The 23,528-nt window shown below is 44.5% G+C and overlaps 1 protein-coding gene across 3 annotated transcripts in view; it reads right to left on the bottom strand.

Moving 5' to 3' along the window:
- IL17RD (interleukin 17 receptor D) overlaps positions 1 to 23,528 on the bottom strand; it is a 78,426-nt gene that overhangs the window by 17,509 nt on the left and 37,389 nt on the right. For 2 of the 3 annotated variants that reach the window (XM_017527476.2, XM_037738101.1), the window contains exons 2-5: positions 12,643 to 12,700; positions 6,045 to 6,170; positions 1,644 to 1,762; positions 991 to 1,111 (exon numbers count right to left, since the gene is read on the bottom strand). In XM_017527476.2, coding sequence (XP_017382965.1) covers positions 991 to 1,111; positions 1,644 to 1,762; positions 6,045 to 6,170; positions 12,643 to 12,700 — 424 coding nt within the window. The remainder of the gene's footprint in view (positions 1 to 990; positions 1,112 to 1,643; positions 1,763 to 6,044; positions 6,171 to 12,642; positions 12,701 to 23,528) is intronic. The other variant, XM_037738102.1, reaches the window with a different exon arrangement.

The following is a 23,528-nucleotide window of genomic DNA, read 5'->3' as shown; positions in this document are numbered from 1 at the left end:
TTTTTTTTTTGAGACGGAGTCTGGCTCTGTTGCCCAGGCTGGAATGCAGTGGCGTGATCTAGGCTCACTACAATCTCCCCTCCCAGGTCCAAGTGATTCTCCTGCTTCAGCCTCCCGAGTTGCTGGGACTACAGGCGTGTGCTACCACACCTGGCTAATTTTTGTATTTTTAGTAGAGACAGGGTTTCACCAACTGGCCAGGATGGTCTTGATCTCTTGACCTCATGATCCATCCGCCTCAGCCTGCCAAAGTGCTGGGATCACAGGCATCAGTCACTGCGCCTGGTCCGACAGCTATCTTTTTTAACTAGAAATGGGGTCTTGCTATGTTGCCCAGGCTGACCTCAAACTCCTGGGCTCAAGTGATCCTCCTGCCTCAGCCTCCCAAATAGCTGCAAGTATGGGCGTGTGCCACAGTGCCTGGTAATGCATGGCTGTCTTAGTGGTAGTCAACAGCATCCTTAAAAATATCAATTGTCAAGTGTGTCCTATAAGCCAGGAGTAGATATATCTGGTTAGATGAACAGTGTCTGTACCTAACCTTAAATCTGTAAAGTGCTTTTCTGGATGCTTTTCTCCTTGCCATGCTTGTTTCATACTAGTATTTGGCATGTTCTTTTTTTTTCTCCCCAGAGACAGAGTCTTGCTCCGTCAGCCAGGATGGAATGCAGTGGCATGATCTCGGCTCACTGCAACCTCCACTTCCCAGGTTCAAGTGATTCTTCTGCCTCAGCCTCTCAAATAGCTAGGATTACAGGCGCCCACCACCACACTTGGCTAATTTTTGTATTTTTAGTAGAGACAGGGTTTCACCATGTTGGCCAGGCTGGTCTTGTGATCTATCCTCCTCGGCCTCCCAAAGTGCTGGGATTACAGGCATGACCCACTGTGCCTGGCTTGGCATGTTCTTGAACACGTTTCTGCAAAAAAGTCATTAAAAGCAGGAGAAAAGTCTTCTCATGGGAACCAGGCAGGAAAGACCATACTCACCTCGTGTTCTGAAGAAAAAAGGGTGGTAATTGCTTTCATTTTTAATGGAAGGAAAAGGGACCACCTTTACAAAATAATCCGTTTCAAATTTCATATTCAGGAAAGGTTGAGATTCCATTCCCTAAAAGGGAACAAACACAGTGACATCATAGAGAAATTACCCACCCTCCACCTACACAAGGTCTTCACTCCTACCCCAGCTGCCACCCAGACAGAACTCCAGATCTGTAGGACATATTCCGGGAAGGCAGGAAGTCAGGTCTAGTTGCTGGACCAGCTTGAGGTTTGGATTGCTTAACCATGAAGATGGACAATGCAGTCTGTTTTTTGGCAAAGAATCTGTGGCTTGTTAATATGGAATCTCAGAGTTTGGGGGCAGGGTGAGCCCACATACACTCTTTGGAGCACAAAGACACCTTCCAGGATTGCTGCTCTAGCGGTAACCCAAGAGGCGTGTTTACACAGAGAGGTGCTGAAGGGTTTCCCTGGGAGCGTGGAGCAGGCTCAAGGTGCTGCTGTACCATTCTTGCCCACGCTGGCGGGTGGGGTGGACCCCACAGCCCCTCCTTCTCAAATTTCAGACTTTGAATAGACCATTCAGGCCCCCAGAACAATGGCATGTCTTCAGGAGTACATTCCCCAGTGTGACTTACAGTTCTTTTGAAGCTACTGTTGAGCTGCTTCGGATCCTTTAGAATCAGTTGTTGGCACTGTCTTCCCTCTGACTTCAGCTCCTCCAGTATTACTCGAAATCCTTTCAGGAATTCAATGCCTAAGCAAAGCAGAATGCTTTTATTAATAGTGAACCAATTACCTCTGAACAGATTCTCCTTCCTCCAAGATTACCATCTTCTCTACCTGCACACCAGAGTTAAAGGAATTCTAACTCTGGCCAAGGTATCTGAGTCTATAGGATGGAAAAAACACATCCCCTGCATTCCTCTGGTAAAGACCAGGTGATTTTCTCCATCCCACCATTACTAATTAATCCCTAATCCAGCCAGCTATTTCATAAATACCCATTGCCTCTCTGGCATTAGGGTTCAAATATTTAGACTCCAGTTACAATTTATCATAAAAAGCCTGAAGTGGAATATATAATTTCTAGGTCATTACACAGAGTATATTTAGCTGATAATTCCCAGTGTTGACTAGGGAATCCCCCAAAACCATGTTTCCACTTCAAGTTTTAGCTCTATATTTTTTGGCACGTCTCACTGAGCAACATACAAAATTCCCAACAAATTGTGTCTGGACCCAAGGGGTTCTGAGGCTTGAGATTAAATAGCTTAGGGGAATGCCTATGTGATTTACAAAGCGGTTCTTGCTCTAATCATGCCTGAAAGGCAGACACCCAAGGGCTGCCCAGTGTGTGCTCTTCATACAGCCTCTGAGGCCCCGAGATACCCACAGCGCCACTGAAAGGCGCCAGCCCAGCCTCCTGCCACCTGAGCTCCCCCCACTGCACGTCCGACTAGATGCTTTCAAAAGGATTAAGCTCTGATGGCCACAAGAGCCAGCACCGGGGCTGTGTATCCCACGGAGACTGAAGTGGTCCAACTGCAGCTGGAGAGCCCCAAAGCCTGCCGCAATTGGCGAGATATCGATTTCACATTCTTTCTGAACATTTTCAACCCTTCCCCTCCCAGGACAAAAGTAATTACACAGGATGCAATTAAGCAGGTGGGAAATTTATTGATGATAAAGGCCAGGAAAATCTTTTTCTCTTTCAAATAGGTTCTCCAATCCTATAATTATTTGATGAAGAATACATATTTCATGGTGGAAAGGGCAGAGGAGCAACAATTAGAGCTTCAGGTTTTAGGGTTTCAGAGCATTATTGTGCACAGGTACAGACTCTGCCATGGTGTATTTCAATTACAAAGCTTCCTGTTGGGATGAAAGCCAGCTGACCAACCACCAGAGATTCAGACAAGGTGATGACAAGGTCGTTAGACCAACAACTATTTAGATCTCACAAGACTTGCCTTTTGAGATACAAAAAAAAAAGTTTGTTTGTTTGTTTGTTTGTTTTTGTTTTGTGAGACAGAGTCTTGCTCTGTCTCCCAGGCTGGAGTGCAGTGGCACGATCTCGGCTTATTGCAGCCTCTGCCTCCCGGGTTCAAGAAATTCTCTCGCCTCAGCCTCCTGAGGAGCTGGGACTACAGGCACATGCCACCACACCTGGCTAATTCAAAACAAGTTTTTTTAAACAAATCCTCAGTATTAATACTAAGATTTAATTTATGCAACATTCCCAGAATGACTGTTTAACAAAAGCCAGGTGATTAATATAATTAACAGCCATACATCTCACAATTACATAAAAATTCATCAGCTGAGGTGGCATGTTTTTTAAAAAATTAAAAAACATGTTCTTCTTTTTTAAAGATTAGCCTAAAAACCACCATGCCAAGGTTCTGGGGCTGAGGGAAGAGGCAGCAAACGTAATTCCTTTATCACTTTGACACATTATAGTACTATTAACACCTTGTAGTTATGTAATGATTAGCAATTTTATAGAGCAGCTTCCCATGAAAGAACTTATTTGCTCTCTCTTCCATCATTTAAACTCATCAAATCCTCCCAACAACCAGAGGAGGAAGGTGTTATTATCCCCATTTTACAGATGAGGAAACTGAGGTTTATAGCAGCCAATTGGTTTGCCCAGGGTCACACAGAAATAAAATGACAGAGGTGAGATTTGAACCCAGGAAGTGGCTCTCAGCCAGTTCTCTTAACTCATATGCTTTTCTACCTTCCAAGAAGTGTCCTTGATAGAATGTAACAGAAACTGTCCAGCCACCCCCACCCATAAAGCATCATTCAAGAAAAGCACAGCCTTCTGCCTGTTCCATGTCAGTTTTCCTGCCATCAGCTCACATCTCTTACTATCATTCTAATGAGGCGGCCTGCAATTCGTCAGGCTAACTCCTTAACCATTTAAGCCTTACATGGAATGACCACTTCCCTTTTATCTACAGAAAATGTTTTTAATCTTTAAATGTTAAGATAATATTATTTTTGGAAACCCCAGTGGGTTAAAACCCTGAAGTATTGATACGGAGAAGTGGTTCTGCCCATGGGTCTGCTCCATCCTCCCTCTCCTGCACACAGTCTTCCTGCAATCTGGTTCTTCTGAGATCTATCCTGTTCAGATTAAGAAATTCAGACTTTATTTTACTTCTCCCTTGGCCAGGATTTTACAGATTTGTAAGATCAGGTGGTAGTGTCAAAGTGGCAGGCCCAAGAACCAGGTTCTGATCATGGTAATAGCAGCCACTATTCTTTGAGAGTGCTCCGAAAATGTACCATGGGTGTCTCTAACTGTGAGGCAGTTCTCATCTCTACTCTATATACAGGGAAGGTGGGGCTCAGTGAGGTTCAACATCTCATGTGAAAGATCAATTCTGGGGGTTCAAACCCAGGCCTGTCTGAACAAATGGTCCCTCCCACGTTTCACGTTTGGCTAACCCATTCTTTCCTGTGTATCTTCAATTCATTCAAGAGGTTAAGGTGATTTAGCCCCAACCTGAAACTAGCCAGATAATTCAGGTTTGCTTTTTTATTTAGTTTTTGGGTTTTTAAAAATGTATTTATTTATTTTTGAGACAGAGTTTCGCTCTTGTTGCCCAAGCTGGAGTATAATGGTATGATCTCAGCTCACTGCAACCTCTGCCTGGCAGATTCAAGCAATTCTCCTGCCTTAGCCTTCCAAGTAGCTGGGATTACATGCATGCACCTTTACATACAGGTAATTTTGTATTTTTAGTGGAGATAGGATTTCACCATATTGATCAGGCTGGTCTTGAACTCCTGACCTTAGGTGATCCACCAGCTTCGGCCTCCCTAAGTGCTGGGATTACAGGTATGAGCCACCACACCCAGCCTGTTTTGTTTTTCAGAGACAGGGTCTCGCTCTGTAGCTCAGGCTTGAGTGCAATGGCACAATAATCATAGCTCACTGCAGCATCAAACCCTGGGCTCAAATGATCCTCCTGCCCCAGCCTTCCAAGTAACTAAGACTACAGGCCTGTGACACCATGCCAGGATAATTTTTTAATCTTTTTGTAGAAATGGGGTCTCACTTTGTTGCCCAGGCTAGTCTCGAACTCCTGGCCTCAAATAATTCTCCCATTTGACCTCCCAAAGTGCTGAGATTACAGGTGTAAGCCACCATGCTTGGCCTGCTTTTTTGTTTGTTTGTTTCTTTTCCATTTTGTTTTTTTGGCTCACACAGAATTTAAATAAAAATTCAAGCCAGGCACGGTGGCTCATGCCTGTAATCCCAGCATTTTGGGAGTCTGAGGCAGGCAGATCATGAAGTCAGGAGTTCAAGACCAGCCTGGCCAACATGGTGAAACGCTGTCTCTACTAAAAATACAAAAATTAGCTGGCCTTGGTGGTGGGCACCTGTAATCCCAGCTACATGGGAGTCTGAGGCAGAAGAATTGCTTGAAACCAGAAGGCAGAGGTTGCAGTGAGCCGAGATCATGCCACTACACTCCAGCCTGGACGAAAGAGTGAAACTCTGTCTCAAAAAAAAAAAAAAAAAAAATTTGTTGCCAACATTTAAAAATTCATCGATTTCATTGTTTTTCATGAATACCGGGATTTTCCTGAAAAATCACAACATGTGCCAATGCTGGGCTGGCATTTCTCTGTGTCTGCAGAGACTGCTAATGCTGAATGGCCATTATCACCATGGATGGGCCATGGGCTTTCCTGGCACTGCTGCCCTCCCACCCCTGACTAGTGCTGAGGCAGAGGCCAAGAAGACCTCAGTGCCATTTATTACTCATGTAATATTATTTTTCAAGCCCAGGTGAATAACAATAACAGTAGAGAAACAAAAGACCGTGGGGCACAGCCTCAAGCCATGTGTATGCCCAGCAAATCCATGCAACAAAGTTCAAAGTGTATCTGTGCCAAATCCAACGTAAGCCTCACTCACATCAAGACCTGCCTGGTTCCTGGAAACCATCATGTGGGAGCTTTGCACTGGGCCCTATCCACCCAGGTCACCACTATGCACTCAATTTTTGACCACTCACCGAGAGCCCCTGGGGACCAAAGAATGGTGACTGCCACTTGGTCATGGCAAGCATACTGGCTGATGGTGATGTTCTGCGCGTCAGCAATCACGTGCTTCCCCATTGGATTCAAGTAAGTGGTACAGTCTAGAGCGTGGGGAGAATGAGAACAATTAAATTTAAAATTTCATTTTTATTTTCAGGTTCATTATCAAAATAAACAGGGCATGTCTGAAGGTGGCCAAATCCGTTCTGTTAAAGATGTATGCCTCAAAAGCCCAAATCATACATCAGAGGCTGACTACTGCTTGGAAAGCTGTCAGATACTACAGAGGGATGATCTGTAGCACCACCACCACCCGCTCATCCCATGTTAAATGCCAGGGCAGTGTTGGGAGGATCTTACACAGTGTGGAGTCTGTGTGTGTATCTGGCATGAACTTTTTTAAAACCTAAATCAGTAATTATTTACATCAAATCAACCAATTTTCAACATTTCAGAGTGATTTGAGGGAGCAGGGGCTAAGTGGGGATAGCAGGGGTTGGGGGAATTAGGGAGGGATGACGTTAGGAGAAATACCTAATGTAGATGACAGGGGGAATGGATGCAGCAAACCACCATGGCATGTGTATACCTTTTGTAACAAACCTGCACGATCTGCACATGTACCCCAGAACTTAAAGTATTTTTTAAAAAAGCAATATAAAGTAAAAAAAAAAATTATTCCTAGCTAGTTTATTCTTTTGAGTGCTATCGTAAATGAATTTTTTTGGTTTCCTTTTAGGACTGCTCACTGCTAGTTTATAGAAGCACAACTGATTTTTGTGTGTTGATTTTGTATCCTGCAATGTTTAATAAATTTAATAATTATAGTAGCTTTTTGGCAAATTCTTTGAGATCTTCTTCATATAAGATCATGCTATCTGAGAACAAAAATAGTTTTAATTCTTCAAAAAAAAAAGTGATTTGAAACAAAACAGTTGCTAAATAACTTGGGCACTGTTTGTTTTTAGAAAAAACCCAGAGGGCCAGGTGACTGGGGGAAAGGAATTAACACTCAGATGTGAATTCATAGGAGAGTGAGTCTCAGCAAGACTCTTAACCCAGTTAGCACAGGGTACTAACTCAGTGACCAAGTGATAAGGATGTTAACTAGCATTGGCCAAAGGTAAAATTTTTGTTCTAAGACATTGTGTGTCATCAAAGATACCAGAAACCTCCAGTAAATCCAAGGCACCCCACGTTTCTCAAAAAACAAAAAACACACCAATCTTTGATTTCATCTGAGGAGGTTACTCACTGCCACCTGTCAACGTAGCCATAGTAGCTGCACCAGCTGGTCTTGTTAAATACACCTTCAAAATCTGGAAGTTTCTTTAAAAAAAAAAATGCCAAAAGCTTCCAGCAAGAATCAGGCTGTGACTTCAGTGAATGGCCATGAGCTGTTCTGGCCACTCTTGCAGGGAGAACCATTTGCCATCCACAGCAGACACCACTCATAATTCTTATGCTGCTTCATCCCCATTTCTTTCTCAGTGATCAAACCTGAACACCCTCCCTTTTAGTATCTGCTGCAAAAGATCGTCAGTTCCATCAAACATCCAAACCTATCCATTACCCCTCTGAAGCCAGGGTGTTTTTCTTTGGGGTAAAGCATTCCAGGGCACTTTGTAAGGAGCTCTGTGAGTCTGCCTTTTTCTCCCTGTAGACGTTGCTGCACATTTCCCATTTTTATGACTAAAAATGTTCATTGGAGACATTGAAAAGCCACAAAACTCTATAAGAAAAATACAAAAGGCATTCATAACCTCTTACCACACGAAGGTGCGATGAACATTCTAATGAATACCCTTCCAGGCCTTAACATGCACATATTCCTCCTTTTAAATGTATTAAAGCATAAAATACATACACTAAAACGCACCCCCCACACTTGTAAAACTCCATCCTTCATGCTGCCTGTGTTCTGCTTTATTGTCTGACTACATTAGGCACACTCCCTTACTGCACTAAACTACATCTGCTTAAAAAACAGTTATATTGGGACTTCATGTTTGGATCCCCTTCCACGAACACTCCCTTTGTGGAAGCAGTTTTTCTCTCTCCTGGATTTTCCCTCTGGAGTCCCCTTCCATGAACATTCTCTCTTGGAAGCCTGTCTTCCCCTCCTAAACTCCATCTCTCTCTATTCCCTTCCACTCAGTGTGGAAGCTGCTTTCCTCTCCTGGATTCCATCTTTCTGGATTCTCTCACTCAAAGAATTTTTAAAAATTGATGGAACTTAAAAAAAAAAAGTTATATCTACCTTTCTTTTCTTTCTTTCCCTTTTTTTTGAGATGGAGTTTCACTCTTATTGCCCAGGCTGGAGTACAATGGTGCGATCTCAGCTCACAGCAACTTCTGCCTCCTGGGTTCAAGTGATTCTCCTGCCTCAGCCTCCCAAGTAGCTGGAATTACAGGCATGTGCCAACAGGCCCAGCTAATTTTTGTATTTTTAGTAGAGACAGGTTTTCTCCATGTGGCCAGGCTGGTCTCAAGCTCCTGACCTCAGATGATCCACCCACGTCAGCCGCCCAAAGTGCTGGGATTACAGGTGTGAGCCACCAAGCTGGCCCGTATTTACATTTCAATATTACTTCTTTCAAAGGATGCTAATAATTAATATAACCAAATTCTACTTCTAGTGAAAATTCACTCTCAAAGCAATCAACATATGTTCTCTGGGAGAAGAAGAGATTTTAGAATAGGAAAAAATTTATAACACCTGGTTTAACACCCTCACTTTACAAATGAGGAAACTGCACCTATGAGAGATCAGCTCTTACCACTTATATCACAGCATAGAGCTTATTGCTACCAACATGAGTTCTGAATCAGAGGTGTTCCACCTGCAAAACTCCTGGCTGAGACCAGCTTCCCAAAATAAAATAAATAAATTAATTAATTAAAAAAAAAAGCAAAATCCTGTCATACTTGTAAAGTTCAAATATTTTGATTTATTGTAGTCTATAATGAAAGAGAAATCTTGGAATCAAACAAGGTTTCCTCTGAAAAGACGCATGAACAAGAGCAAATCATGGTTGTTGTTGTTTTCTTTGTTCATTCCTAATGCCAAAATTAACACTGTTTGGGTTTCTGTAAATACAATTACGAAATATAAAGTGAAATATAAAGTCTAAGAATTTTTTTTTTTTTTTTGAGACAGAGTCTTGCTCTGTCTCAAAGAGTCGCCCAGGCTGGAGTGCAGTGGCATGATCTCAGCTCACTGCAACCTCTGCCACCTGAGTTCAAGCAATTCTCCTGTTTCTGCCTCCTGAGTAGCTGGGACTACAGGCACATGCCACTGTGCTCAGCTAATTTTCATATTTTTAGTACAGACAGGGTTTCACCTTATTGGTTAGTCTGGTCTCAAACTCTTGATCTCAAGTGATCCACCTGCTTCGGCCTCCCAAAGTGCTGGGATAGGCATGAGCCACCACACCCAGCCAATATAAAGTCTAAGCATTAAGAAAATTTAATACAACCTACTTGGGCATACCCCCCCCCCCACCCCTGGAATGTAAAGGAAAAAACATGGAATTCAAGGCCAAAGGAGGCAGAGAGACTTGTAAAATTTAATTTTGACTTAATGGAAAGACATTTTTTTCCTTTATAACATTAAATGATAAAGAAATAGAAAAATAGGATTTTTAGTAATTTTGTTGAAAACCCAGTAATTGGTTCTTAGTTATTTCAAACAAGTTACTTCAGTTGACTAGTAACCAGTCAACTGAGCCATAACAGGAACTTCCTTGTGAAAGACAGAAATATCTTTTTCAATGGAAAATATGAAATAAGTTTTTTTACACAGCCTGGATCCAATTATTAGCAAGTTCAAAGTTTTGGATTCTGGTTACAAAAACTTTGTGCCCAAATGACATTTTACCAAAATGCAACAGAGCTTCAAACGTCTCAGGAGTCAATACAAGCTACGAATTAAATTCTAATTAAATGTTGAAGAATTAAAAAGAAAGTAATGACTAAGAGACAGGCATAGGTATGTGACCAAATATTTGGTATCATGAAGAAAACAGCAAGATACTTTAAAATTTTACAGATAGAGATCTTCTTTCACAAACTCCCCCTTTGTTTTTTTGAGATGGAGTCTTATTCTGTCACCAACCTGGAGTGCAGCGGTGCGATCTGGGCTCACTACAACCTCTGCCACGTGGGTTCAAGCAATTCTCCTGCCTCAGCCTCCCGAGTAGCTGGGATTACATGCATGAGCCACCAGGCCTGGCGACTTTTATATTTTTAGTAAAGACGGAGTTTCATCATGTAGGTCAGGCTGGTCTCGAACTCCCAGCCTCTGGTGATCCGCCTGCCTTGGCCTCCCAAAGTGCTGGGATTACAGGCATGAGCTACCACACTCAGCTTACAATGTAACAATTTTAAGATACAAATGTGTGTGTCAGATTCACACCCACAGTTGCTGGCATGGTTATTTTAGGCTAACCAGTGAGGACTTACATGTTTAACTCAGGCTGTTCACATCGGTGGTGTGTATACGTTTTGAATAAATGCTGAGATGCAAATGAAAGATTGGCACACCCACGATACTTGATTCAGCTAAGTAAAGACACGTATAAGGGATCTTTTCTTTGAGTTACAAAGTGAACTTCTAATATGTGCTCTTGGTCCCAGCAGATCTTACATTACATTCAAGAGTCCGAAATTTTCCCGTCAGCTGCAAACAAGCACTTGTATCTCTAATTTAATATGGAGTTTGTGGTAGGGTGCGGTGGCTCATGCCTATAATCCCAACACTTTGGGAGGCCAAGGTGGGCGGATCATGAGGTCAGGGGTTCAATACCAGCCTGGCCAACAAGGTGAAACCCAGTCTCTACTAAAATATGAAAAATTAGCCGGGTGTGGTAGCTTGTGCCTGGAATCCTAGCTACTTGAGAGGCTGAGGCAGGAGAATCACTTCAACTCAAGAGGCAGAGGTTACAGTGAGCCGAGATCATGCCATTGTACCCCAGCCTGGGCAACAAGAGCGAAACTTCATCTCAAAAAAAGAAAAAAAACTGTTAGAGTGTAACCACAACTTTTAAAATCCTGCTTTAGCAGTGATTATTCCAAAGGCCTTAATGTAAATAAGCCCTTTACTCACATTGATTCATAACTCTGTCTAAGAGATTAATCAGATGCCAGAAATCACTAAATATGAGTCAAGCTCCTTCTTGTCATTTTTACTTATAAATCATAAAGCCAAAATGGTCACAATTCTATACAATTACTTTTTTTTTTTTTAATGAATGAAAGAAGGTGCTTAGAAAAAGTATCCCCGTGCCCTTAGAAAACAATTCAGAAAGAGTCACCCTTTCTTGGGAGAAAGGGCAAAAAATGGGGCTTGTATTCCAACTCCAATTGGACTGGCTTCTATATTTATAGATATCAATTACTAAGTGTACACTGTAGCTCCCAGGTTGAGCAGTTATAAGCATTACCTCATTTAAACCTCAAAATGATGCTAGAAGAAGGAAACTAATTTTTATTTCATACGAGAAAACTGAAGGCTGGAGAAGTCAAATCACCAGCCACAGCCCATAGAACTGATAGGTGGCACCAGGCACAGTGGCTCACACCTGTAATCCCAGCACTTTGGGAGGCAGAGGCGGCAGATCACTTGAGGCCAAGAGTTCAAGACCAGCCTGGCCAACATGGTGAAACCCAGTCTCTACTAAAAATATAAAAACTAACCAGGTATGGTGGCATGCATCTGTAATCCCAGCTGCTCAGAAGGCTGAGGCATGAGAATCATTTGAACTTGGGAGGTGGAGGTTGCAGTGAGCCAAGATCACACACTATACTCCAGCCTGGATGACAGAGTGAGACTCTATCTCAAAAAAGAAAAGAACATTTAAAAAAAAAAAAAAGAAAGAAAGAAAGAAAAGGAAAGGAAAGAAAAGAAAAAATAAACTGATAGACGGGGAACGGGGTTGGAGCCCAGGTCTGGTCAGCAATGACCAACCAACTGCAGACCCCTGGCCAATCTGAGACCCAGATTCACACAGATGCACCTTGTGTGAATTTCAAACAGATTCACTCTGTGTGAAATTTTAAAAATAACTGCTGTTATTAAAAAATGTTTACACAAAAAGCACAAATTTCTCACTATTCTTGGAAATCAATTTGCTACCTTCAGTGAGAACTCCTCATGGCCACAATATTTGGAATTAAGGAGTCAATGCTACCTTCAGAGTACACATGAGCTATCCAGTTTGCCATAGTCTCCACCATTGCCTAGCACCCTGCACTGGGGCAACTTCATGTGTTCCCTGCTGGGCCATACTGGCAGCTATGTCCTTAACGACAAATGCAGATAAACCCCAAGGAACATAGGGAGGGTCTCCATACACACCTTTTCTAAACACTATGGAAGACACTTGACCTGGTCAAGCTCTCAAATACTTGAGTGGCTTAATTGAGACTGAGCTGCCTTAGCTGTTGACAAACCTGAACAGGTTCAGAAAATTCCTCAACTCCAAGACTGCAGTGTCCTTGATTAAGCATGGCTATGTAATCTTTAGACGACTCAAAGGGCTCCATTCTTCAGCAATAAAGGAGGTTACTTACTGTCATACTTGAAGGTGATGTTGTGCAGCCCACTGTTTCTGCTGGCTGGCCCCACTCCCTGTGGGAAAACAAGAGAACATGATGCAGAGTGAAGCCAATTTGCTCTTCCAGCACAGATCCCCATGGAATCCAAACAGAGGCAGTACTGCTGAGACCCGGGGTCATGCCAGTCCCCGGGCATTGTCCCACCACTCTTTCTGCCCACTTCATCATCCCCCACAGCTGCCAGACTCCTGCCAGCCCAGGAGATTCCTAACTGCCAGGCCAGAGGGATCATGAGCATTTACTTTCCCTAAAACAATAGAGGCAGGCTGTTCTATGTTTAGGGGTTAAATAATAATTCATTAACAGTAAAATTGGGAGAAAAAGACCAAGAGCTGCCAGATGGAACCCTTCCAATTAGATCCACTTTGAGCACTGATTGGTTATAAAATTCGCCTACTCCAGACATCCTCATCCACAAGCGCTATTAAGCCACGACAGATAGGCAATTCCTCAAGTCTAGGGAAACCGGTTTCTCATTCCAAGACTGGAAAGGAGTGTGGGAACAAGCTGTTACTTTTAATGAGAAAATTCTTCACTGCATCATACCTATGCTTGGAATACACAGGGTGGGTCATAAAAGAAAAAGAAAAAGGACTTTAAAAGACCTCTTACTCTTGGTGATGTGGCCGTTAGCCATCTGCACTCTTAATAGCAGGGCTAACAACTATGCCAGACTTCCTACTTTAATTATAGCATCCACAGAGTGAGCCCCAGAATCCTCCCGTTGACCCCGTCTTTTCCTAACCCACCACTTAACCACCATGAGAAAAAGCAGCTACAGGTCTACCAACTCCCATTTAACTGTTTCTGTAATACTCTGCAAATGTGCCATTTAGCATTAATTGCAGAATTCTCCAAAATATGTTAATTCTGAAATACTAAATGATGGGAAAATATTCCAGCCACACAGCTAAAGTTTCCACTTAACAAGAAGGATGTTGGAGGGAACCATATGCTGGCAGCCTGGCATTTAATGGGCAATTGTTACACCAAAAAACAATGTGGAGAACACTTCTGATGGAGCCCAGGGTTTTAGGTCACAACCACATGACATCTATATGCCACAGGCATGTTCACGCTGCTTATCCTAAAGCCAGGCACACCCACTGAAACTGTATCCCTGAACCCATATATACATGGGCTTTGGGAAAGCACAGCTGGGCAGAAAGAGGCACATGGACACACCCGCCCCCACCCTCCACTCTAAGGTGAGGAATAAGTAACAGAAAACCCAAATCCACATGGCGCACCAGCCCACAATCTACTGGGGCTCCCCTTCTTCCTAGCTCACCTTCCTTCTCGAGCTTTCCGCCTTCTAGCCTTTCTTCCCCTCATATACAAGATTCCAGAATTCGCCACCTGAACTGAAACACTTGGGAAAATGCTGTTAACTTATTAAAATCCTAAGAGTGTCTATAACTGCTTAGGGACAAGACCACAGTCTGTGCAACTAAAGGCTGCTCAACCTACAGATGGCAGACACCTGAATAACACAACCAGGTAGGAGCCCAGGAACAAGACAATCCAATCCCCCATAACTTTTGGCCTTTGCCCAAGACCAAAGCTCAAGCTCCCCACACCACACCCTTCTGTGCTCTTATAAACCCCCAACACATAAACTCACTCCCCAACTATTAGGGGCCAGACATCATGTTAGCTCCAATGGCAAACAAAACAGCGCTGTCCCCACCCTCATGAAATAAATTAACATGGAGTTCATTCTTTCAAAGAAGAGTAACTAGGCACGTGGATTATACCCTAGGCATGCAGATAAATTTCAAATCATACCGTGGCCCTCCAAGAATGTCCAGTTTAGATGGCAAAACAAGGTATATATAGCAAGGGTAAAAGTGCCTGGTGTAAGTAAGTACAGTGTATGAAATGCCCCAAGACAGCCCTTGAGTAAGGACGAATGAAAGATGGGTAAGACCACAGGTCCCAAAAGCTTAACAGGGGGAAGGATAACTAGGCTAGAATGAAGAGGAAAGCAGAGCAGCATCATGGGAGGAAAGAAAACTGCAATCCAGAAGCCAAGGTTAGTACCTTAATCCTCCCATCCTCTACCAGATGCCCTACGGCAAACCACTCTACTCTAGGGGTCCCCAGACCCAGGGTCCTGGACTAGTCCTGGTCCTTGGCCTGTTAGGAAAGGGCTGCCCAGCAGGAGGTGGGCAGTAGGTGAGCGAGCATTACCACCTGAGCTCTGCCTCCTGTCAGATCAGCAGTGGCACTGGATTCTCAGGAACACAAACCCTATTGTGAACTGTGCATGCAAGGGATCTAGGCTCTGTGCTCCTTATGAGACTCTAATGCCTGATGATCTGAGGTGGAACAGTTTCATCCCAAAACCATCCCCTACTGACCCCCCAGTGCATGGAAACGTTGTCTTCCATGAAACTGGTCCCTGGTGCTAAAAAGGTTGGGGACCACTGCTCTACTCCACTGGGTCTGGGTCCGGGTCTGGGTCTGGGTCTCTTCAACTGCCTTTTTGTTGCTTTTTTTTTTTTTTAAGGATTTACATGGCTTCCCTCTAGGAGGTGGTTTTGATGAGGATAAAATGAAGCCTGGTACAGGATGGACTTTTGAAAAAGGAAACATATTCCATCTAATACCATGCTCCCTGGTACATAGGGACCCTGGTGACCAATCAATCACCTTGTCAGACTTAGGGTTTTTTTTGTTCCAGTTTCCCTTATATTTCTTTTGTTTGTTTCCTCTATATTCCTATTGCAATATGTTATTCACAGATATTTATTGGGCAATGGCCAATGCACTGTGGAAAGGAACCAAGACAGTGAGGCGCGCCATGACATGCATGCAAGAATCTAAATCCCTCCAAACAGAGTCTCAGTGGTGTGTATGGAGCTGTTCAGAGGGGGCCCGGTGAGCTGACCTGGAAGGACAGTGAGGCTTACCTGTGACATCCATTCCCTCTCTGCTGAGCATTCCACCTTTGCTTAAGACTCACAAAGCTGGGCACTCAGCTATGAACCAGACCCAGGACTTGACCTCAAGGGGCTCTGGCCACAGGCATTTTTGCCCTTGCTCCCCTGCTCCGAACCCTTCACTGGCTCCCTGTCCCCCCAGATCATTCCTGATGTGACACCTGCCTACCTTCCCAGTCATTCCCCTTCGTACCTTCTAAACCATTTGGACACTGCAGTTCTGCTTGGAAAATGTCCTTGGGCATGCCTGCATTCTCAGAATCCCCTCCTCTTCTCTTCCTATCATTCAGGTCCGGCTCCCCCGGTGGGCTGCTTGTCGCATCACACTGTGTTCCTGACACATCGGTCTGCCTGCCACTCACTTGATGGAAGCACGGTAATTCATTCCCACAATTTGAGTAGCATGGCACTTTTAGGGATATAGATGCAAAATGATAATTCCAATTCCACAGAAAATCAGAGATCATAAGAGGCCATCCAAGACTGGTCATGGTGCTCAGAAGCAGGAGACACCATCCCAGGTATCAATTCTTACATGAACTATAAAGACTTTTTGGCCAGGCATGGTGGCTCACGCATATAATCCCAGCACTTTGGGAGGCTGAAGTGGGTGGAGTCAGGAGTTCAATACCAGCCTGGCCAACATGGTGAAATGTCGTCTCTGCTAAAAATACAAAAAATTAGCTGGGTGTGGTGGCAGGCGCCTGTACTCAGCTACTCAGGAGGCTAAGGCAGAAGAATTGCTTAAACCCAGGAGGCAGAGGTTGCAGTGAGCCAAGATTGTGCCATTGCACTCCATCCTGGGGAACAAGAGTGAAACTCTACCTCAAAAAAAAAAAAAAAAAAAACAGACCTTTCAGTCCTGGAAGTTCTCAAGTGCACGGCTTCTCAGCACATGCGTGGCAGGTGCTCTATCAGGCTGTCCTTGGGTCAACACCCAAATAATGCTTCAGCTGCTCTAGAGCCCTCAGAAACCACCTTAGCAATGGTATCCCAGGCTAGCCCATAGTACGCTTCTATTTTCTTTACACCTCATTATAGAAAGAATCACAGTCCCCTAAACATGTCTACAGTCTAGTCCCCATAACCTGTAACTATGCTATTTTACAGAGCAAAAGGAACTACGGAGATGTAATTAAGTTCAAGTATCCTGAGATAAGGAGAGTATTCTGGGTTATCTAAGTGGGCCCAATAACCACAAGAGTCTTTACAATAGGGAGACAGAAGGGTCAGAATCAGAGAAGGACATGTGACAGTGAAAGCAGGAGAGAGAGAGAAAGAGATCGATTTGAAGTACTGGTTTTGAGGATGAAGGAAGGAGGGGCTAAGGAGCCACAGAATGCAGGCAGCCTCTGGAGACTGAGAAAGGCAAGGAATGGATCTCCCCCACAGCCTCCAGGAGACAGCTCAGCCAACACTTTGATTTTAGCCACATTAAGATCCATTTTAGAATTATGACCTCCAGAACTATAATAAATGAAGGTTTTGGTAATTTATTACAGCAGCAACTAGAAAGCTAATATACACTCATATAATTTCAGCTGCAATATGGATAAAATAGGTCTCTATGTCACACACACATGGCATGTGCTGTCATTCCCCCACCCTGCCCCAACACCCACAACTGATCCCTTGTTCCTGCATTCTCCCCAGTCCAAGCTTCAGGCAGCCATAGAACATGGACCCATCAGAGCTGCTGCTTAAGATTCTGCTATTCTAGATGCAGGCTTCTGTGGGCTGACCTGGAGTAGAGAAGTGGTTAAGACAATGGGTTTTGGAGTTACGCAGATGTGTGTTCAAACCACCACCTTTCCAACTGTGTGACTCTGGGTAAATTTCTGAGCTTCCCTGAGCTATAAAGTGTTTGAATAGGCTGGGTGCAGTGGCTCACGCCTGTAATCCCAGCACTTTGGGAAGCCAAGGTGAGTGGATTACCTGAGGTCAGGAGTTTGAGACCAGCCTAGCCAATATGGTGAAACTCCATCTGTATTAAAAATACAAAAATTAACCAGGTATGGTGGTGGGTCTCTGTAATCCCAGCTCCTTGGGAGGCTAAGGCAGGAGAATTGCTTGAACCTGGGAGGCAGAGGCTGCAATGAGCCAAGATCGCACCATTGCACTCCAGCCTGGGAGACAAGAAAAAAAAAAACGGTTTGAATAAAATTCTGTGAAAAGCACTGTATGAGATGATATAAATCAAGCCCTCAGCATAGCATCTGATACACAATAAAATCAGAAATGTTATACCGTCCTTCCCAAGAAGGTTACCGCCTCAATAAACAGGTGAGAGTTATACTTTAGAACAAGTTACAAAGAGATACACGTGCAAGACCAGAGAAAGCTCACAGGTGGTGCATTTCCTAGGTATGATCTGTCTCCTGCATTTAGAACCTTGGAGGATTGTGGACGATGAAACAGACAGACAGGTCAGAGCAAGGTGGTGGAAGGCACTGATCACCAAACTAAAATGCATTCAACAGATGGTCACGGTGGCCCAGTAACTCCAGCTCTGTTAAGGGTACAGGTTGGATTGGAAGAGGAGAGGCTGAAGACAGGGTCCAGGAGGGTGGCCCTTAAAACCCCTGCCTACAGTCCTGGGCCTGGCACATAGTCAGCCCTTGATGAGTATAAGTTTTTGCCTGAATAAATGAATGCAGAAGCCAAGTAATATACCCCAAGAACTTAGCTGGGTGTTACACAGTGATTTATGGGCTTAGAAGAATGAGGGCCTAAGCTAAGAGAAGACAGTTAAGGCAACTTACAAAGCTGTTGACCAGCTTTGTAAACTGTTCTTCAGCAAACAATCCCAAGCTTTTAGCTACTATACCCTTTTTGATATTTAATGAGCTGATGATTAAAAATACTTGTTTGTTGCCCATTACTTAAAAACTATAAATGCCAATGCAGTGGCCTCAGGGTGCCACATTCTTAGTTAATTAACCACCTCCATTTGCTGCACTAACGGGCAGCTTTTAATTTGCTCCAAAGGGAGCTAAGCAGCAAGCCCTGGGTGCCTGGAGCGCTGCTATGAAATTCCTTTGGTTGGTGCTCTATGGTCAGTAGGGAAGGAAGCAACAAATGGGAACATAATGGAGAAAACATCTTTAACTCAGGAAGGGAGGGGAGGATAACCCTTAAGTGCTCTAAAGGAATAAAATTCAAAAGCTAAAAACCCACACCACGCTCCAGCCATATGGCAAAGAAGCAACGGGCTGGATACAGCGGAGCAGGATCCACAGGCAGCAGCCAGTGGCAGCCATGAAGGTGATCAGACAGCCAACTTCCTGAGGGGCCTTCAGGGATTCTAAGCCATATGAAGACACCAACTTCCCAGAGCAACATTTCCAATTCACCTCCAGCTTGGCTTAACTGCCATTTTGGAAAAATGCATTTTAAGAAGAACTGTGCTAAAAATAGCTCCCCTCTTCCAGTGGAAGGCAGGCCAAACTTTCAAGTCAAATAAGGAATTTTCAGAAAGCCAGTAATGTTTTAGTGAACAGGGTTAGAGTGAAAATTTAAATAAGATCATTTGTCACAAAGAACTGAGAAGACAGGTTTGTTTTGTTTTTTGTTTTGTTTTTTTTGAGACGGAGTCTTGTTTTGTCGCCTAGGCTGGAGTGCAGTGGTGCAATCAATCTCTGCTCATTGCAAACTCTGCCTCCCAGGTTCAAGAGATCCTCCCACCACCATGCCCAGCTAATTTTTGTATTTTGAGTAGAGATGGGGTTTTGCCATGTTGGCCAAACTCCTGACCTCAGGTGATCCACTCACCTTGGCCTCCCCAAGTGCTGGTATGACACTGCGCCCAGCCAGAAGATGGGTTTTTTAAAGGCAAACCTGGTAATTAATTAAAACTAAGGCCAACTCATACTTTTTTTCTTGGAGACAGAGTCTTGCTTTGTTGCCCAGGCTGGAGTGCAGTGGTGCAATCTCGGCTCACTGCAGTGTCTGCCTCCCGGGTTCAAGCAATTCTTTTGCCTCAGCTTCTCGAGTAGCTGAGATTACAAGTGCCCACCACCATGTCTGGCTAATTTTTTGTTTTTAGTAGAGATGGGTGTTTCCCCATTTTGGTTAGCCTCGTCTTGAACTCCTGACCTCAAGTGATCTGATCACCTTGGCCTCCCAAATTGCTGAGCCACCATGCCCGGCCATATTTTCTATTTTTTCTGTAATGTTTCCTTCACCTTGGGCTTCCAGTGTATCAACAAGATAAAAAGCAGACAGTGCTGTGAGGCTTAAAATGTACAATGGGACTAACATCTTCGTTTGTGACAGATGGATATGAGACAGGTGAGAGGAAGCAGAACATGGAGCCATCTGACTCTATGTCCATTCAGATGTTTTCATAAACAAAGACAGATGCCACTTACTTCAGTTCAAAACTTTTTTTTTTTTTGAGACGGAGTTTCGCTCTTGTTACCCAGGCTGGAGTGCAATGGCGCAATCTCGGCTCACCGCAACCTCTGCCTCCCGGGTTCAGGCAATTCTCCTGCCCCAGCCTCCTGAGTCGCTGGGATTACAGGCACGCGCCACCATGCCCAGCTAATTTTTTTGTATTTTTAGTAGAGACAGGGTTTCACCATGTTGACCAGGATGGTCTCGATCTCTTGACCTCGTGATCCACCCGCCTCGGCCTCCCACAGTGCTGGGATTACAGGCTTGAGCCACCGCGCCCGGCCTCAGTTCAAAACTTTAACAACAACAACAGAAAAAGTCAGGAAAGGCAGAGAAGCCCCAGGTGATGTCATCTGAAGAGAATGCTGGTGAACCCAAAACACAGGGAAAATAAATCACAAAGCCAGCTTGGGCCTGGATCTATTCAAGATATTTCCTCCACATTCCCAGGAGCTGTTGTCTCCTTGTCTCTCAAATTGAGATGCAACCAGCTTCAGAAATGAAGGATGCCAGCAGTCCAATTTGGAGGTGAGGTCTTGGGTATTTAGCATGGAACACACAAGCTCTGGGGGGATGCCGCTGGGTTCCCACCAGCAATTACCACATTGGCCCAAAAAGACCCAAAGATCTTAAGCTAATTAAAGATTTGCTTGGGGAGGTAGGAAATCACTACTCCAGAGCATGGCCTGTGCACCAGACCAAAGCCGTAATCATGATTCATCTCTGACATGGTGCTAATCAGCACACACATGTTCCTAATTTTACCGTCTCCAAAGGAAAGCTGAAGGGACATTGCTCCTGAGCTCTAACATGGGACTGACCCACGCCAAGTTAACGTGTCCTGCTTATCAGACTGAAAGCTCTAGTTTTCATCCAAGTTTCTTTTCACTATCCCACCCCTCCACCCACTCTGCCCCCCTGAAATCCACCCACTAAAGATGTGTTAAGACATTGGCGTGAGTTGTTTCTCTGATAGCAACTTCTCTAAATGATGGTGGCCTGAATGGAACCATATATATTTTTTAATGTCCTTCCCCGTGCCTTACTTTATGATTTTCTTACTGCTTTGCCACTGAGAACTAGCCGTGCAGTTAAAGCCCAGAGGTATCAACACAGACACATACACATGTAACGCACACAGGCTAACTTTCTCCCTGGGTTGAAAAACAAGGCAAAACAAAGTTGTGCAGTCTCTTTAGTTTTCACAAAGCAAAAACTCAAGTACTTTTTCCAGTTAGTCTGTTAAGGATCTGGGCTGTGTGTCCTCCCATCGCTGATACTCACAAACAGACAGGATTGTTCCATTTTTCCAATTCCGAAAACGTTAGAGACAAGCTATAAAACATGCCTCTGAATGGAGAGCCAGACCTTTCCCTCTGCTTCGCACACCACTCCCATCCACTCAAATGAGAACCGCATGTTAGAGAACTGGCATCTTTAAGGTAACAGTCGACCCATCTGTAGTTTAAAAAGTATACACAGACACAGATTAACTGGCTTTCCATAAATACTGGGTACAAAGAGGAAGCAACCAACCAACCACCCAAATACCCACCCAACAAATCGGCTGCTGACTCACTCTCACTTAGCTGTGAAAGGAACAGTTACAAAGACTTCACTCCAGAAGCCCAAAAAGTCTCTTCCTATGAGGGCAAAATAGTGATTAGACAATAGAGGAAAAGTTAAAGCTATAAACATGATTGTTATGCCTAAGCTGAGAGGAAATGTTCAGATCAAAACACAACTACTAATGAAAAGCCTTAGGACCACACAGAGAGGTGCACCGAATTGTGCCGACTTCAAATACCACCGTTTCCGAGGCCTGGGGACTGAGTCTCCACATACTGTGTCACATCTGGAATTCTGCTTTTACAGCACAAATGCCTGTAGAAACGGGAGATTGTGACGTTGCCATGGGGACCCAGCCTCCTTCACCCCGGCAGGTCCCCAGCAAGCCCCACACACATGCTTCCTTCAAGGTGGATTTCGCATATTTGGAAATCATGGAGGGCTGTCCTTTAAGGTTTCAGTGTTAATGGAAAGATTACAGGACATGCTAGAAAGCAAGGCGACCCCTTCTGTCAGCCGATTAAGTCTGTCCACATGGTGGTCTCAGAAAGAAAAGCCTTAAAATAACAGTGGGAAGCAGCAAGTCAGCATTGGACCCTTTTTCAAAATTTGTGGCTTTCCCTCACTTTCTCTAGGAAGGAGACAGCTTCAAGCATCCTTTTAAATTCTCCTGTTCTCTAGCTGCAAAAATCCAAGTGAGTCAACCTGTCCTCAAAACTGCCTGCCATTGGTAGCCCACGGGAGGACTCCAGGCTCAGGCTCCACATAGGCTTGCCCTTGCTGAATTGAACCTCTAATTCTACCCCACAGGGCCACTGGCCCAAGCAGGGTGTCTTTGCTTTTAATTACTGATGACTCTTGTTGTTAAGAGGAAAAGGTTTCTAGAGTCTTTGGAGAATCCTGTGAAAAACATTCCTTACCCAGTTTCCCCCAGAAAGACTTCTTACACAATTTTGGGAGGTTCCCAGAGTTCATAAAGGCCACCCAAGGGCCTCTGAGGGTTTCAAAAGCCCCAGGTCCAAAGCCATGTTTAGACACAAAGAATCCAGAGACCGCACTTAGAATTCAGAGGGTACATTTTGGCTTTGCCAGTTTCCTGGGATGCAGACCCTCCAACTGCCCTCTCCAGGTGTGGATTCAGATAGCCACACAAAAGTCTCCACACATATACCATGACCCCCTTTGGGTGACCCCAGATAGTTCTCGCTGTCCTCCAGGAGCCCATATTTTCCCATTCATTCTGACTAGAATGTTCCAAGCTAATGCCAGAGTGACCCTTCTAATAAGTATCTGCCTCTCTCTGCAAGGTTTGGCCTTTCCCAGAAGCTTTCCAGGGCTAGAGGGAAGGAATCAGCCCAAAGGTGAAGTCACAGTCACCAAGCTCTGACAGGCAGATGGGAGGAGAGGGTAAGGCCTCCTGGTTCACGCCCCTGCCTGGCCCAGGGTCACACTCACGGTGTAACCTCCTGATCAAACCATTTCCATCTAGTCTCTTAGATACCAAGTCCTGAAACATCCCCCTGAGATGCAGCCAGGGTTTCCGAGTGCCTTGAGTGTGTGTGTTGACTGTGCGCCCAGCCACAAAGCCAACAACAACAACAAAAAAGCACCAGGAAGTCAGCAGTGCTGGTTCCAGGTGTTAACACTTAGCACATCCTGCCCAACCCCCTCCAGCTGGAGGCCGGCCGCCTGGGAGCCGGACACAGCAATTAGGCCCTTCCCGGGCCAGGCGCCTTTGTCCCCTCGCTAACATCATTAGTGTCTGACTTCCTGTGCACAACGGGGCCTCCCAGGGGGGCAATCACCGGCTGACCGGGGCAAGGCATTAGACTTCCTTTGTCAAAGACCCTCAAATGTTAACAAGCATGTGAACAAGCTTCTCCTCCCCCATCCCCTCCCACCTCAGCTGTTCCTCCAGCCCACGACTCTCAA

Source organism: Cebus imitator, unplaced genomic scaffold, assembly GCF_001604975.1.
Source record: "Cebus imitator isolate Cc_AM_T3 unplaced genomic scaffold, Cebus_imitator-1.0 Scaffold48, whole genome shotgun sequence".
NCBI lineage: Eukaryota > Metazoa > Chordata > Mammalia > Primates > Cebidae > Cebus > Cebus imitator.
This window is presented reverse-complemented; position numbering and strand designations above follow the sequence as displayed.